At 34.6% G+C, this 19,158-nt stretch overlaps 1 protein-coding gene across 9 annotated transcripts in view; it reads right to left on the bottom strand.

The window, feature by feature from the left end:
* SATB1 (SATB homeobox 1) overlaps nt 1-19,158 on the bottom strand; it is a 111,648-nt gene that overhangs the window by 36,852 nt on the left and 55,638 nt on the right. For all 9 annotated transcript variants that reach the window (XM_081970858.1, XM_081970860.1, XM_081970859.1 and 6 more), the window contains 3 exons: nt 11,561-12,009; nt 4,964-5,176; nt 19-174 (listed from right to left, as the gene is read on the bottom strand). In XM_081970858.1, the coding sequence (XP_081826984.1) occupies nt 19-174; nt 4,964-5,176; nt 11,561-12,009 (818 nt within the window). The remainder of the gene's footprint in view (nt 1-18; nt 175-4,963; nt 5,177-11,560; nt 12,010-19,158) is intronic.

Here is a 19,158-nt window from a genome sequence, read left to right as displayed (position 1 = left end):
GATGGCCACAAGACTTACCTGGCTTTTTGTTGCTGCAACTTTTGCAAATAATGCTTGAGATACTTTAGCTCTTTTCATTTCCTGTTGAATCTCATCATAAATGGAAGCATTTATGTTCATGGTATTATTTTCAGGTTTTCCATTTCTTTCTGTTGAAATAGCAGTTGTTTTTACCTAGAAATATGATATATCATTATTCAACAGATAAAAAGATGCCCAGTTAAGAGCACTGTAACTATCAGCACACTCTAGAGTTTAAGTGCTCTTAATTAGAAATAAGTTCCACTGAAATCAAGAGGGTTTATTCTCAAACTCAATTATAATAATAAGGTGAAATAATTATATATTTCCCATAACAAGATACTGCCAAATGTTTAAATAACATGCCAAGAGAGACAAGTAGAGCTTTAAGTGATCTTCAAAAAGAGAGGTCCCCTGAAGATGAAAGTTGCCTTAGTTATCAGACATCCTTTTATTCTGTGTTGTACCTAAGCATAAGAATGCACTCATGAAAATCCTCTTTGGCCACGATGTTCAACACATAGAATAAGCACCATGTTCAACACACAGAATAAGCAAAAAGAGAGGTCTTTTGTCACACTTTTGCTATTCATTTTAGGGTTTTTTACCTTAAAATACACACACACACACACACACACACACACAGATACGTACATAAAATCATACCTCCTAATATGATATATGAGGCATATGATCCAAAGCTATATATTCGTCTGATAAAGTATGTGAACCTGTTGGATTATCACTTATTTTGATAATCAATGTTTCAATCAATGGGATAATAATTAGGTATGAGTATGAGAGTATTTAAAGAAAAGAATTCTGGGTATTTGTTATGAAAGTCTGAAACTTTACAATGCAAATTTGTGGATATATTTCATGGTTCAAACACATGAGATTTCTGAGAACATTTAAGAAAAGTTGTTGATGCTTATCGTGCTGGAATACATTACAGAACTATTTCCAAAGACTTTGGACTCTACCATTGCTAGACAAATTGTGTAAAATAGAGTCCATTTATCACCATTGTTACCCAGGAGTGGTTAACCAACAAAGATCATATCAAGATATGTAATAATCTAGGAGGTCTCAAGGGATCCCAGGATAATATCTAAGGGACCAAAAGCCTCTCTTGCTTTGGTGAATGTCCATGACATCATCTTTCCTCAATGAATAAAATAGCCCCCTTTTTACTCATTAGTTTAATTGGGCTTTTTATCTAGTTTAAAATTTGGGTGCACAACACATAATATTTTAGGTCATATTTATCCAGAAATATTGAAAATTGAAAAGCGTTTACAAACTATTAAATATTCATTGCATGTCTAACTTTGAGGAGACATCAGAGTAATTCTAATTCATTCATGGAGTATATGTTGAACATAACCATCTCACAGTTCATTATAATCAAACTGAAACTTTCAATGCTGCCTATTTATTAAATAAAATATCCATTTATTTATTATTGTTTATTATTAATTTTATATCCCTCTTTTCCTTTGTACAACTGCAGGACTACTTGCCCTGCTCCAATGTGGTTCACTTTATAATTTATAATAGAATATCTAATTACAGTACAATTTTTCCTGCTAGGATGGTCAACTGATCATAGTTCCATATTTTATATACATTTACTTATACTTTTAAAAATATTATATTCAATATTTAATTTTGTCATAGTTTTATGGATTTCTTCAGTAAAACTTTCTAGTTTAAATCTGGAATACCTTTTAGTGTTCCAATGTTTTAAGAAATAATGTAAAACATGAATAATCTCTTAGACCCTGTGTTTCTTCTAAATAATTGATTAGAAAAAAAATGGGAGCATTGCAGGAATGTGTGCTAGATTATTTTGAGTTACCAAAGGCATTTTTTGTTGTTTGCAAGGTTAAGGTAAGGTTTCCCTGTTCAGTTGTGTCTGACTCTAGGGCAAAGTACTCATCTCCATTTTTTGGCCAGTGTTGTCCAAAGACATATTCCATGACAAGCATGGCTTTATGCCAATGATGCGTGGAACCTTCCCACCAAAGTGGTACCTATTAATCTACTCTCATTTGCATGCTTTCAAAATGTTAGGTGAGCAAAAGGAGCAGGGGCAGGAATAGGAGCTTACTCTATTGCGAGGTGCTTAGATGTCAAACCCAGGCTGTGAGCTTTCCAGCTGACAAGGTCAGCACATTTAAGTGCTGATCCATCATGCCCCCCTTTGCAGAGAATGTATTTTTCAAATGTGTAAAAATAATATAGGTTATATCTTACAAAAGACATATGTGTATATATGAATATCTAAATAGTTGCAAATTTTAGGCTGCTTTAATGAAAAGTAGGGAAATGTTGCACTGAAGCTAGATCAAAATTCTGCTTCTAATTTACATTTGAACCATTTTATAAGACTAATAAACACATAAGCATCAACATTATTAAAAATTTAATGTCTAATCAGTATTTTACTGGACAGTTGTGTGTGTGTGTGTGTGTGTTTATATGTATGTTATATGTATGTGTGTGTATAATGTACACATGGACTTATAAACTTAATAGTAAAAATATACCTATAAACATATACCTATATTCACACACCTGCACCTAAACTGTCTATCTACTTAGAGACATGACTATTTTGATGACTTATATTTATTTTTATGAAAGGTTTTAACTAATTATAATAGAGATTACTTTGATTATAAGATTAATGGATAAAAACTCATATATTGCTATAGAAAAAAAATGTATAAACATTTAACAAAACATTAGGAGACAGTTGATGTATGTTGATAAATTTGCTTCAAAAAACCATTTTTTTCTCCAAAAAATAATTTTCTTGCTTAACAGAGTAACCCGAATATCTTTTCCTTCTTTCTTAACATTTTCTTCTGACCCATTAAGAAAAGCATGGATGGTTAGTTTGCTGTGCTCTAGTGAACACTATATTATACACTGCTAATTAACCTTTCAGAGGCTATGGTTTTTCTCCATAATTTCTATTGAAAACATCAGTCATCATTTAGTGTATGATAGTTTATAAACCTAATCCTCCCCAAAAAGTGAGATTATAAAATTAAGATTACTAAAACTGAGTGTTAAGATTTAGAAATGAAGACCGTTAGGAACAAATGATAAAATTGAAGAAAGAATGGTAAAATTAAAATCTTCAAAAATATGTGATGCACATTCACTGGTTTTCATGTAGCATTATCAATACACAAGACATTGCAAATAAGTAAAAAAAAACATTAAACTATTAAAATATGCAACTAATTTCCATTATTTATAATATAATCCAACTTTCTGTATTAATTGCAATGAAGAAAAATTGTGGTGAAAGAGAAATTCCCTGAGAATTGGTTCCAGTATGAGTCTGAAAGCTCAGAAGACAAAACCTCTGGTCCTGGTGACTGATCCAGATTGGATACTGCAATATAATCCTGGAACACATATATTTGCCTTCATTCATAATATGTAAAAGGTTCCTTAACATTTGTATAAACTTACTCTAAGTTTTACGCTCATCAGATAAAGCTATTTAAATATGTTTAAATTTTAGAAAATATGGCATGTCACATGATTGATTATAAAAATAGAAATAACGTAGCCAAAACAGATAAAGGTTGATTAAATTAAATTAGTACATATTAATAAACATAAATGTTCATATTTTTCTCAGGTATGGGCATACAGACATATGCGCACACACATACACTCTTTATAAATGCATTCTTTTAAGTAATGTTTTAGTTTAGGAACAAAATTACTTTTAAATCCTTGTTTAGCTTTTAATCTTATACTGTGCCTTTAAATTCATGAAGCATTTCATTTCAAGGAAAACAGACTACTTTTCAAGCCTGTTCTGCAAATGCACAAGTTATAATAAGTGCACATACTTTCCAAATAGCTTTTTATTGGGACAAAGTTTACTACTCCTTTATTACTGTGGCGCCTAGAAACGCAGTTATATTTACATAGTAGTATTTCCATTAACTGCTCTCTCCATGGTGGTTTTCTCAAGAATGGAAGGCTCTAGTTTATATTTTGCTATTCCAAATACTACATTAAAAGATGACATAAAAAGACAATAGTTTATAAAAAGCACATTTTGATTGTTAAAGTTTAAACCATTAGTCAAAAGCTAAAGGTATAGTAAGATGTTCTCCAAAATTATTTTATCTTCTAAATATGACAGTCAGTTCTTATCTGTGTAACAAAAAACGAGAAATGTGCATCCAAAAAAATCTCTTAGATATTTCAATACAACATTCTTTTAGCCAGATTTATAGAAAAATACTAAAGCAATTAAATTTATTAATTATGGTAAAATGGATGATTTCCAGGTATTAATAGATATATCCATGGCATATTTTTGTTCAAAATTCTTTTTTTTTTACTTAAACTGTTCTGTTGAGCCTTAATATCTTATTCACATTTAACTGAGTTCATTAAGAAACTGTAAGGCATTTAACGATTACACTAAACATAAGTGTTGCCAGTTCTCCAAGACAAGATACTTATAGCATCACACTTAAACTAGCAGCATCAATACTCACTAAAATTAGTATTTAAAATCTTGAAATGGAATGAGCTAAATTATTCAATTCAATTGACAATTTCTTTAAAATGTCTGCTCCAGTTTGATATGTTTTTTTTATAAAGGATATTCTAGTAAATTATGCTGTTACATAGACAGTAGCTCTGATGTTTTTAAAATAATGAATTAAAATTCATTGCATTATCTGTGTGTAATTCAGATATTATATTATCTGTGAAAAATATTGTGAAGCTTGCCTTAGTTACAAATATATATATATATATATATATATATATATATATATATATATATATATATATATATATATATATATATATATATATATATATATATATATATTTGTAATGTATGTATGTACATATGTATAAAAAGGTATGAAAAATGTAGAAAATAGTTTACTTGTGAAGGTCGGCTGGGTGGTGTGCTTATAAGAGGTGTCGGGCCCATAGCAGAAGCTGCATTCAAGCTTCTTTCCCTTTCATCCTGGTATATTCGGTCTCTTTCTGCTTCAGGCAGCTGCAAGAAATTCTGCATTGCCCGAAGGTTTACTAATAAAGATTGCGAAGCAGTCTTGGGGTCTTCTTCTTTTCGCAGGATTTCTGAGAGCAAGCCCTGCAGAATAAATATGTATATATTTATATACAAGTACACTCAAATGGCTTTATAGAGAAAAGTAAGAAACCACAGAAAGATGCCATAAAATCACAGTTGTCTTTGTTACCAACTTCAGAAAATGCACACACAAAAAACCAGTAATTCTGAATAGGAACTTACTACTGACAATTTAGATAGCCCAGAAGAAAACCTGAGCTGCATTCTTAATTTTATTAAGCATCTGTTTTTTGTATAAAACAAAATAACTGTGCTTAATTAGTCTGTTTTTACTGACTTTTTATTTAATATAAAATTTCATATTTGATATTTGTTTGTATACTCATTTATTAAACATGAAAAACAGTAGAATAATATTATATGTTTCAATTCATAGTTGATTCTCCTAGAAGTTCTTTTTCTATTTACTTATGATTATCCAAAGTTGAGGTTTACCACTAATGACTAACAATATTTTTCAACTGAACCATTTCAGACAAAAAAAATACTAAATTCAAATTCAATTGTTTCAGCAACAGTGGAATAAGTGCTTCAATTTCAAAATGTTAAGAATTCAAGACATTTTGCACTTTACTACTAATAACCTCAGACAATCAAGGAAATAGCATCTTAATATCCAACATTCTTACGTTCTTTTTTAGGAAATACCTTTAAAAACTTTACTTTGTAATTATGGACTGCTGGAGCTATTTGTATTTTACCTGTGATAATTAATTACTTCACAGAATCAAACTTATTTATTTTCAAATTTAGAACCTACTTCATCACTAGATACTAAAGATCAAGATTTTTGGCACTATTATTAAGTCTTCCTCTGAGACAAATTGAATTGATTTTTTATTAAATGACAGAATCTTTAGACAATATACAAGCATATACACTTTCTTATCTTTCATACTATAGGTTATATGCTTTGGTATTACTATCATCTTTGTAAAAAGACAAGCAATTTTCATTCTGCCACTTTCAGCCATCAAAGTCTGTGGTAATTATCATGGTGAGCATACATATAGACCATTGAAGTTGATTACTTAGAAAAGTAAAAGCAAAAATAAATATATTAATCTGAAAAGAATGACCCTCCCGCAATAAATCATATGTAAAGCAAGGGGAACAGTATTTCATGGATAGGGTTGGCCTTTGTGGTTTGAATGCAGTTTTGAATGTCCTAAGATTATATTATGCTGTGAAAGTTTAATAGAAAATTTATTTTATACAATACAAAAAAGGAGGTCCTTTGAAAATGAAAAGAGGATCTCTTTTCACAACTAAAATACCAGGATTGATAAATCTAAGCCTATGAGGAGCTTAACCTACCTTTTTTATTTGAAAATTAAACCAAATTAACTAAACCAAATCAGTGATTGTATCTAACCCTCCCAACTTTTTAAAAGACACAGATTTTCTAGAGCCTAGACACAGGCTCTAGAAAAATCAGCTTATCCCAACTTATTTTAGAATTGTACATTAAAATTAAATACCCAACTCTAACTTACTTACATATTAACTAATGAACACAGACCAGCATTTTCCAAATATTCCTATGTAGATAAAGGATTGTATTTATTATGCCTATTATTTTTTCAAAATAGTGACCATTCAAAGTTAAAATGGCACTGAAACAAGTGACTTTTGATTGGACTTAGTACTTACACCATTGTAACATCCACATGGCCACATTAATAAAATAAAACCAGCATGTATTTACTGTTATCTGGTATGTGATTACCATTTATGAATTTCACCATCAGCTTCCAACAAGCAAAGTTAATGGGGAAGTCAGATTTTCTTAACAACCACAATTCACTTGCAACTGCAGTGATTTTCTTAACAAATGTGGCAAAATATCATAAAATTGGATATGATTCACTTTTAACTGACTTGCTTAACAACAAAAATTCTCATCCCAATTGTGGTCATAACTTCAGAACTATCTGTACAAATTTCTGCTAGCTCTCTATCTCCAAAATTATATGCTTCCAAATCTTTGGAAGATGATTTGTGGGTTGGGCAGAACAAGGATTCCATTTCACTAGTGGGAAATACTGTCCTTATTTTTTCCTCTTCTATATCCTGCTAGATATTTTATTGAACCACTGTGCAATTGTTCCCAAATCACGTAGTTTGTTTCATGATTCTACACTTGCAAATCTTACTTTCTATAATCCAAGCCAGATTCTTTATGTCCATTGTATATTTCAAAAAATTTAGGCACTAGTCATGTGGCACAGAAGTCAAAAAATTTATATTAAATTTGTCCATTTGTATTAAAATATCTATGTATAAGTCAGAATTAAATCTACTTTCATAGAAAGTGTTCCTCTGTTCAGATATTCAAATGTAATTTGTATCTTAATTTATGTTATTACTCACTGTTTGTTCAGATTTACAATCGTTTGTATTTACTTACCGCAATACCATTAGGTTTTTAAACCTAACTTATCATGATGTACTTGACCCCTCTGAATACATGTTTGTAGGCTGTATATCTAGCTTACACTAGTGAGAAATATATTTTCTGCATAAGAGCCTTTTCTAAGCTATTTTCAGACAGACCAATATAAATTTAATACATTTTATTTAGATAGTGATTTGAAGTTTAAAATTTACCTTACTTTGATATTCTGTTGTTTATCTCTGTGAATATCACACCTGAACACTATATCCTTTTGTTTTATATTTTTGATTACAATTGCATTAATGTGTTTAGACTTTTGTCTTTGTGTGAAATAAGGAAATATTTAATTATATTTACTTATTTTCCCTTGCAGTAATTCATCATAACCACATTATATTTTTTTTAACAAATCATCATAAATAGAGATGTGATTTTAAAAATATCAAGTGGTTCCAATGCTAATTACAAATTCTTCAAAATGAGAGAATTAAAGCACAGCTTTTTGGCTCCCAGTTTGTCTGATCTTTAAATATAATTACTATTTCAGAAAGATTTTTATCAGCTTCATGGAATTTCAAAGCTCTCCAAAGAAAACTATGATCTGATGAAACTTTCCCTCACCCCCAAATACCAATATGCTTAACATCACTGTATGCTATCTGCATTGCAGTGGATTGAAATCTCATATCCAGGTGGAACATTATTTTCAAACTCCACCCGCATATCTGGACTCCTGCCAAGGAACATATAAGCAGACACATTTATCTTTGTCACTTATTAGCAAGAGGAGAGCTGTCATGATAGTGTAATAGCACCTTTTTACCTTTTATTCAAACAGTAATATGGGTAGTGAGTTTTTCTTAAATTACACTATGAAGAATTATATGAACACAGTAGCATTTTCTGTTATACTTAAGCAAGCAAATTTTCCTCTACCAGAACTCAAATTCAATAAAACATTACAAGATGGTCCATTACTGTTATCGTTTTTGATTAATCCATCTTCATCCTTCATTTTACTGGAAAATAAACAGTGTACCAAATGTGAAATGAAAAAAAGAAGGAAGAAAGAAATGAACACCAAACTTGGTAACCTGGATTGGACTTCACTATGGTTTTAAATTCATTTCTCACTTCATCCATAATGGCCTTTTCCTCAAATATGAAAGGTCATTGTAACACTGACCATTCATTTAGTGAATGTTCAGTGTTACAACGGCACTGAAAAGAGTGACTTATGACTGCTTTTCATACTTATAAGCATTGCTCAATCATTGATCAAAATTGTATGACCATGATCACATGATGAAAATTTGGATGCTTGGCAACTGGCATGTATTAATGATGGTTGCACTATCCCAGGATCATGTGAACACTTTTGCATTTTTTTAGACAAACAAAGTCAATTGGGAAGCTGGATTCACTTAACAACCAGTGGTACTAACTTAACAACTGCAGTGATTTATTTAATAAGTGTGGCAAGAAAGCTCATAAAATGGGGTAAATCTCACTTAACAACTATTTTGCTTAACGACAGAAATTTTGGGCTTAATTGGGCTCATAGGTCCAAGACTGTATATTGTTAAAATCAAACTGTGCAGTCTTCATTTGTTATTGATTCTTTTACTGAAAATTATCAATTTGAATCAACCCCAAAGAAGATCAGTAGAGTATCGTGCGAAAAAGATACCATGGTTAATGTTGTCAAAAGTCACAAAATGTCATGAATTGATGTATTACCACTATTCTACCCATACCAAAGGTCATCCAAAAATATAAGCAATGATTTTTCTATCCCATATCAAGGTCTGAATCCTGACTGAAAAATGTCCTGATAATCTTCTTCCTCCATAGCCCTCTGAACCTGTTGCATTACCTCCTATCTTCCTCCAAAATGGAAAGTGAGATATGAGAAGAAAATTGTCCAGACATTAGGATCCAGCAATGCCTTCTTTGGGTGGTGATGGTCTCTTTAATGGTATAGAATAATGTCTCATTCAAAAATGGACTTAACCACTGTGATCACCTTTCCCAGGTTGCTTTAACAAGCCAGGAAGGGGATGTGTATCATGGATCTAACAAGCAGGTGGCTGTACACATAATTTTCAAGACCCTGTCAACTTCCCAGGTGAAAACATTCAAACCATTTCCAGATAACTGGGCAAAACTCTTCCCTAGACATCTCCTCTGAACTATGACAAGGTCAGAATATAAATGGGAATGAATCCAAGCAACTTTATCTGATATATATATGACAACTCCAAGTATTGTCCTAAGAAGCTTGATTAATTTTATAAAGAAAAATATGTTAAAGTTGTGCAAGATAAAATATAAAGGATGGAGAAGGTTCAACTAGCAATAGTTATTTGGAGATTTTGAAGCTTTGAAATGGTAGTAATGCAGTAGATTAAGAAATTATTATGCAAGTATTCAACACAGATCTGGCATTTTGATTGTTAAAAACTTAGAGATATGAACTTCTGACTTTATTCATAATGAAGAACACACAATTAACAAGTGTATAATAATTATAATACAATTATAGAAGGGGTTATGACATCACTTCTTTACTAGACATTCATTCATTCATTCAATTTCTTAACCACCCATCTCCCTCATAGAGGGCTTTTTGTCTACTCTATTTTTCTGGACAACTCAAAGATGTGAGCTGAGTGATAATGAATGACTCAATTTTATCCAGTCAGATATTATTTTAACTCACTGTTTCTAGACCAGCATCTTAGGCACAACTTACACTTATACAGCTATTTTTAAAGTATTAAATTTATTTAATAATTATTAAAGCAATATTTTTAAAGAATATTTTTCAAAGTAATAATTTTATATTATTGAATTTGCTTTTGTTTGGTTCTATAATACCAGGTCTCATTTTAGAAATAAAATTGAGATAAAAACATTGAAATAAAAGGATTGTGTATAGTTTAGTCTCTGTGAAAAAACCCAGTTTTAAAGAGTCTGTGGAGCAGCATCTACACAAATAATAATTTTATACAACTGTAAAATATACAACTGGATTATAGTAGTGCATTTAATTAATGTGCAAAATTTGCTATCACCAGAACATTTCAAAACATATTGGTAACGTTTAATTTCAATTTTCTGTCATTGATACCTGAATATATATGCCCAGTACCGATTTATACTGTTTAATACTTCAAAAATAATTGAAGGATCAAACTTTAGAGCTTGGATTAATAATGTATCTATTTTGGGTTAATTTTTTTTGTTATCCTTGAATGGTTTTATTTTCTGTTTGTTCAGGTATCAAAAAATGATAGGACCTTATTGCAGGCTATGAAGTAACCTAATGATATTTGCTATTTAATTTTGGCTAATTCATTTGCTTGAGATAATAGCACAGTAATAGTCTGAAATGTAATGTTTAGGATTGAAGGTTGTAATCTGTAGTATCTATTGTTGAGTGTATTGATGCAATTGAAAAAACAGCCACAACTGTTTCCTCCCACATAATTTTTTCCCAGAATTATGTGATTCACTTTCCTCTGCTGATTAGGTATCAAAGGTAGCAACAGTTGCTGCTGTATAAGTAATATTAAAATATAGTTCAATATTTCAGCTTGCAAATATTGCTTCTATGTGTCCACAGCATGCACAAAGTGTAATTAATTTAGAGAGAGGTGAATTGAACCAATAATATGGATAAAAAAGTTCTTAATTAATGTAGCTTTATAATTGTTCTAGACAAAAAAAAACCATGCACCATTAAAAGGATGAATGTACAAGGTTTAATAGTATGGCAATTATATCAAATAGGTTCTTAAAAATCTTAGCTAAAGATTTCCTGTTTTCCCAAATAATTGCCATTAAAAAGAAAGAAAAAGAAAAAGATGAAAAAAGAGAAAAAAATTAAAATTTCTTAGCATAAGTAAAGATATTTAGGATCACAGTCTAAACATAGTTAAATTAACTACCAGTTCTATATAATTTTTTTTAAAAAGGCTAACCTGAGTTCTGTTAAATGCCACACGTGCAAAAACTGCCTGTGAGATTCCTGCTCGTTTCAATTCGTCACGCACCCACTGGTAGATTTCGGAAGACACCTCTGTATTAGTTGAGACCTGTTGTTCCAAAGGCTTGTTGATGGATCTGCTGACAGGAGGGGGATGGTTCAAGTACTGTTGATTTAAGGACTGTTGGGCTAGAAGTCTGTTCACTGCATACTGCTGGTTTAGCAACTGGGCCATTACTAATTGTTGGTTTACTAACTGAGGACTAATGGGGGTAAGTCCAGGGTGCATGTTTGGAAGTGGGGTCCGAACAGATGGTTGACTGCTATGAGAAAGCTGAACAGGGGATGGTGGCTGTTCAGCAGTGTTCCCTGGGACTGGCTGGTGGCCAAAGTTGACGTGGTTGGCACCTTGTTGTGATAGTTCAGAAAGGCTGTCCATTTCAGCTAAGAAGGAGAAAACAGGGTATAAATATTTGGTTCAAGGAAATAAATGAATATATAAAAAAGAACAGCTGAATTTGTATCATTGCTCTCTTATTCTCAGCATTCAATTTAAGAGATGTTAATCAAACGATACGTAGGGATGTGCAAATCTTTGTTTCTTCAATATCTTCTTTCTGAACATACATCTGGCTACAAACCTTTGGCTTCAGAGCAGATTCGTTTTGCCTTTAAGAAGATTCAGATGCAAGCAAAAATCTTTTTGAAATGATTTTTCACAAGCTTTACATTATTTTCTCAGAAGATCCCAATATATAAGAATATTGTTATGCATTTTGTATCTAGATTTTTTTGTAAATATAAATGATAATTTTAATTGGATTGTATGTATGTATGTATGTATGTATGTATGTATGTATGTATGTATGTATGTATGTATGTATATGTATATATGTATGTCCTGTTGTATTGGGGACTTTTCCCGTGTAAGATTGAGATTGCCTGGGCAACATCTAAGAAAGACAGTAGTTCCGATCACATTTTAAGGCCAAAACCCAGCCTGAAGATGGTGAGTGAGACCTCACTGAAATGTTGCCAAGACTCAATCTTACACAGGAAAAGACCCGAATACAACAAGACCAGCATACCTACACCCGTGAAAATCTACATATATATATATAGTGTATATCTATCTATCTATCTATCATCTATCTATCTATCTATCTATCTATCTATCTATCTATCTATCTATCATCTATCTATCTATCTATCTATCTATCTATCTATCTATCTATCATCTATCTATCATCTATCTATCTATCTATCTATCTATCTATCTATCTATCTATCTATCATCATCTATCTATCTATATAAATCTGTCTGTCTGTCTGTCTGTCTGTCTGTCTGTCTATCTATCTATCTAGTGTGTGATCGGAACTGCCGGCTTTCTATAAATATTGGTGGGGGTGTGTGGAGTGTTGGCTTTGGTTTAATCTGCATACATCAACTCCATCAACTAATCAAGATGTAACAGCACAGCCAACCAACCCGCCTACAGCAACAAAGCCAGCACTCCACACACACACACCAATATTTATAGAAAGATGGCAGCTCCGATCACGCTTTGCTCGCACACGCACGAAGCCGAAGGCACCAGCCTGAAGATGGCAAGTAGGACCTTGTCGAAACGTCACCAAGATACTCTCAGTCTTACACAGGAAAAGGCCCGAATACAATAAGACCAGTATATGTGTGCGTGTGTGTGTGTGTTGTATTTGTGCTGATAAATAAATAAAGGGAGACTAGTATAGATCTATTTCAAGCTATTTAGCTCTCATCAGCTAGCCATACCCTTACTGGGATTTGAACCTGGGCTGTATTACATATTAGGCAGATGTATTAGCCCAGTGATGGCGAACCTATGGCACGCAGAACCATTTGTCAGGGCACGCAAGGCGCTGCCCTGTCAGCTGGCCAGTACGCATGTGCGCACTGGCCAGCTGAATTCACCCTTTTTTAAAGGCATTTTTCGCCCTTCCCAGGCTCCAGAGGCTTTATAGGAGCCTGGGGAGGGTGAAAAAAGCCTCCCCAGCCCCCCAAAGGCCCCCTGGAGGCTTCATGAGCTTCCCTAAAGCCTCCGGAGCGCAAAAAAACGGTCCTATGGGCAAACCGGAAATTCGGGAACGGACTTCCGGTTTGCTCGGAGGGTCATTTTGACTGCTCCGGAGGCTTCAGGGAAGCATCCTGAAGGTCCCTCAAGCCATCGGAGCGCTCAAAACGACCCTCCGAGCAAGGTCCCTCAAGCCTTCGGAAGGCTTCCGGGAGGGCGGGGGAGGCTGTTTTCGCCCTCCCTAGGCTCCTATAAAGCCTCTGGGGCCTGGGGAGGGCGAAAAAAACATGCAAAAAATGGGGGGAGCACCTGTAGTGGGCGCATGCGCACTTGGGGGGTCGCACATTACATTATGGGTGCGGCACGCCCGCACACTACCCCCCTGCACTCCCCCCACTTATGGCACGCGAGGCAAAAAAGGTTCGCCATCGCTGCATTAGCAACTAAGCCACAGGTTCTCCTCCTTTATCAGCTGAGCCAGGGAAATAGGTATGTATTGTGCCACAACCCCTGGTATGCCCAAATATGGGAGGGAACACACTGTTTCCCTTTGTCTGTCTTTCGTCTCACTCCAGGAGACCATCCAGGCAGAAAACCATATTTTTAATGTTGCGTTTGTTATATTTGTGTTGTATTTGTGCTGATAAATAAATAAAAATAGATAAATAAATAAATAAATATTGTGCTGACACTATATATATATATATATGTATGTATGTATGTATGTATGTATGTATGTATGTATGTATGTATGTATGTATGTATTTGTGTTAGTGTTACAACCCCTGGTATGACTAAATATGGGAGGAAGGTCACTACTCCCTCTTATATATATATATTTGTTTTCGTAGATTTTCACGGGTGTAGGTATGATGGTTTTGTTGTATTCGGGTCTTTTCCCGTGTAAGGTTGAGATTGTCTTTGCAACGTTTCGGCAGGATCTCACCTGCCATCTTCAAGCGTGGGCTCAAAATGTGGGTTTAAAATGGGAACGGAGCTGCCGTCTTTCTGTAAGTCTTGGTGGGAGGAGATGGGATGCTGGCTTTGTTTTAGTAAGTGGAATGATTGGTTGTGTGGTTGTATCATGATTGGTAGATTGGTGCTGATTGGTGCAGGCTGTATGTGCATTGTTGTTTTGTATTGCAACGGCTTGGGTGGTGGGTGGTGTTCGTTTGTTGGCTAGGGCTGGTTTCCAGATGTTTGGTAGGCGGGAGGTATCATCACGTTTGTTCATGCTGTGGGGGTGTTTCTCTATTTCGATGGCTTCCATGATTATTCTCTTGTGGAGGTGTTCTGTTTTGGAGATTAACCTGGCTCCTGAAATCAACTTTGAAGCCAGCACCCCATCCCCTCCCACCAAGACTTACAGAAAGACGGCAGCTCTGTTCCCATTTTAAACCCACATTTTGAGCCCACGCTTGAAGATGGCAGGTGAGATCCTGCCGAAACATTGCAAAGACAATCTCAACCTTACACGGGAAAAGACCTGAATACAACAAAACCAGCATATATATATGTGTGTGTGTGTGTGTGTGTGTGTGTGTGTGTGTTGTATTAGTGCTGATAAATAACCCCTTGGGCATACCAGGGGTTGTAACACAAATACATATATATATTTGCAGGTCTTGGCGTATTCAGGTGTGTTTGTGTGTGTGTGTGTGTGTGTGTGTATTTGTAGATTTTCACGGGTATAGATATGCAGGTCTTGGTGTATTCGGGTCTTCTCCTATGTAAGATTGACAGTATCTTGGCCAAGATACTGTATATCTTACACGGGGAAAAAATCAGAATACGCCAAGATCTGCGCATACGTGCGCACGCACACACACACACACACACACACACACACATCCACTTTTTCACAAAGATACCCATTATTTTTACTTTTTAAATTCATTTCAGAAAATATATGCTTATGTGTATGCATATGTACAGACAAGCACACATACACACACAAACACACAGAAGCAGTCCTTGACTTAGAATAATTCATTTAGTTACATCAGCAGTGAGAAAATGACAGACGACTGTTTTTCACATTTAATGACAAGTTTCAGCAATCCCATGGCCAGGTGATTAAAATTCAGGTGTTTGGCAACTGATTCATACATATGGCAGTTGCAGTATCCTATGATCACCTTTTGTGACCTTCTGACAAGCCAAGTCAATGAGGAAACCAGATTCATTTAACAACTGTGTTACTAACTACAACTGCAGTGACTGACCTATCAACTGTGTCAAGAAAGGTCATGGCCTTAATTTCACTTAACAACTGTCTTGCTTAGCAATAGAAATTGTGGGCTCAATTGTTGTTGTAAGTTGAGGACTACCTTTCAATATATATATTTGATTAAAAGAACACAGGCACTTTTTCAACTTTATCAGGATCCTGAATAATATATTTAATATAGTTATAACAACAAGACAATATTATATTTACCTGAAGGAAGGCAACCTCTCAAAGCACTTTTCAGTAAGTATATTTGCTGATAGAGTGGGGGGAGCAATTAATTTTCCCAAGGGGCCACATGAGAAACTGAGACTGTTGTGGAGGGCTGCCACTACCTCCCCCCTGCAGCCACCGCTCCCCCAGCCGCAGTTACCACAGACCTGACAGGGACAGTCAAAGGGGTGGATGTGGCCCGCGGGACATAAAATGCTCAAGTCTGAGATACCGACTCTAATTAAAGAAGTAAATACTGTTGAAAAGGATAGAAAAGAACCAAAATTCCTATAGGTTATTTATATTTATTATTATAATTTTGATTTATAAGACTACCACAAATAAAAAACTAATCGCAGCAGCACACAACTAAAACCATTCAATACCTAAAAATAATAAAATAACAAAATGAGCTTTATATAGTAAGGAAAACACTTTTACAACTGCATCAAACAATTCATATAAATTAGGCACAACTTATCTTAAAGGGTTGGGGGGAAGGCAAGTTTTTAAGGATAATCTAACATCTTGCAGGCCAGGGGGATATTATTCCAGACATCAGTTATAGGATTATAGATAAGGTGCACTTTCTAAGATCCATCCAAAGATATTATTTAATAGATGGAAAAGGAAAGGTATGTACTCAGTCAAAACTTATGGGGCACACATAAATTTATTTATATGGCTAACTATAGAGGTGGAATAATGTGAGAGTGTGGTCCTTCTGGTAGCTAAACTCTGCCCCAAAATGGTGGAACAACTTGCCTCCAGAAGCTATGAATGTTCCAACCCTGGAAGTTTTAAAGAACATGTTTGATAACCATTTGTCTGAAGTGGTGTAGGGTTTCCTGCCTAGACAGGGGGTTGGATTAGAAGACCTCCAAGGTCCCTTCCAACTCTATTGTTCTATTCTATTTATAATGTATAATGTGATTAGGGCACTTTTAATGTCACCAAAAGCTCACTGGAAGCTAATGTAGCAAAGGAGTAACATGAATGAACCAGCTGCAGCTTCTCTCTAGACATCAAGGCAGCCTCTGCACACTGCAATAGTGACTAGTCCACACATTAACTGACTAAAGAAAGAGTGACCACAAGAAGGGACTCTGGATCTGAAAAAGTGTGCAGTTGGTGCACTCTTACACCTTCCTAGACATTTGCCTTCTAAATGCAGAGGACAAACTAGCTAGCTATGATCCAAATATTAGTTGAAGTGTTAAAAATAATCAGGCAAACAGCAAAGATGAACCTAATTCATCCATATTGCTTTTAATTATCTAATTCTCGGAAGCAACCAAACTGATGAAGCTGTTTGCAGATGGATGGTTGTCTTTAGAGACCATAACTTAAAAGGAAACAATTCACTCCTGTTGTTTGTACAGGAGCCTAAATTCTTTTTTATTGCAGTATCCGAAAAGGTTTATCTTTCTTAACAACAATACAGAAGCTGTTCTCCTTGCTTTGGGGATTTTTTACTTCTCAGCCTAGAACAAGTAAATACTTTTCATTGGAATGATTGAAAAAAGTCTCTTCCAAAAAATAAAGACGTGAACTAGCATAAAATTGAAAATGAAGACAGCATTCCTAAAATATTTTTAGGAATGCATCATTTCTGTGTATGAATTCATAGATTAACTTCAGACATTCATCTAAATAATTTAAAATACTTGTTTTTAAAATTATATAATATATATACATCATTTTTATTCTTGCAAGTTTCATAGTTACAGAAAGCAAGATGTGGTATAAGTTTGGGGGTAAAAACGCCTGCAAGCATTAAGCTGTTACAAATCTTCAACATCCAATACTGATAGCCACTTTTGTTTATGTGAGAGGCTGAACTGCATTACAGTGTTAATACTGGGTGTTTACAATACAATACAATAGCAGAGTTGGAAGGGACCTTGGGGGTCTTCTACTCCAACCCCCTGCCTAGGCAGGAAACCCTATACTGTTTCAGACAAATGGCTATCCAACATCTTCTTAAAGACTTCCAGTGTTGGGGCATTCACAACTTCTGGAGGCAAGCTGTTCCACTGATTAATTGTTCTAACTGTCAGGAAATTTCTCCTCAGTTCTAAGTTGCTTTTCTCCTTGATTAGTTTCCACCCATTGCTTTTTGTTCTGCCTTCAGATGCTTTGGAGAATAGGTTGACTCCCTCTTCGTTGTGGCAACCCCTGAGATATTGGAACACTGCTATCATGTCTCCCCTAGTCCTTCTTTCTATTAAACTAGACATACTCAATTCAATGTTCCCTCTAATTTTTTTTCAGTGTGTGCGGAAAAGTATAGTGTTTGAGTGGCACATTTTCATGCCTGAGCACCTGATTTTTTTTAGCCATTAATTGCCATCAGAGCAGATGTTGGGGAGGGGGGCGAGGAGGAAAAGGGTTCCCTCCCTCTCCCTCAGACCCCTAGGAAGGGAAGGGAGGGGGAGGAAAAGGAAAGGAAATGGGAAAGAAGAAAAGGAAGGGAAAAAGGAAAGGAAATGGAAAAGAAGGAAAGGAAAAAGGATAGGAAATGGGAAAGAAGAAAGGAAAGGAAAAGAGAAAGGAAAAGAAAAGAGAAAGGAAAGGAAAAGAGAAAGGAAATGGGAAAGTGAAAGGAAATGGAAAAGAAGGAAAGGAAAAAGGAAAGGAAATGGCAAAGAAGAAAGGAAAGGAAAAGAAAAAGGAAAGTAAATGGAAAAGAAGGAAAGGAAAAAGGAAAGGAAAAGGGAAAGGAAAATGGAAAGGAGAAAGGAAAGGAGAAAGGAAAGGAGAAAGGAAATGGAAAAGAGAAAGGAAAGGAGAAAGGAAAGGAAATGGAAAAGAAGTAAAGGAAAAGGAAAGGAAAAGAGAAAGGAAATGGAAAAGATGGAAAGGAAAAAGGAAATGAAAGGAGAAATGAAAGGAAAAGAGTAAGGAAATGAAAGGGAAGATAGAAGAACAGAAAGGGAAAGGAAAGAGTGGAAAGGATTGGTACTGCTCAAAAATCAAGTCTCAAGATCCCGGGGACCTCTTTGGCTCAGACAGTGCAATTCCATGCTGGTTCCCTCTCTCCCCAAAGCGAAGGGATCGCAGAAAGACTGCCCAGTCCAGAACGGGGCTTCAGACGAC

The sequence above is a fragment of the Natrix helvetica genome (genome assembly GCF_964273705.1).
Source record: "Natrix helvetica genome assembly, chromosome: Z".
NCBI classification, from domain to species: Eukaryota; Metazoa; Chordata; class Lepidosauria; order Squamata; family Natricidae; genus Natrix; species Natrix helvetica.
The sequence above is the reverse complement of the archived record's forward strand: the minus strand, read 5'-3'. Positions and strand labels throughout refer to the sequence as shown.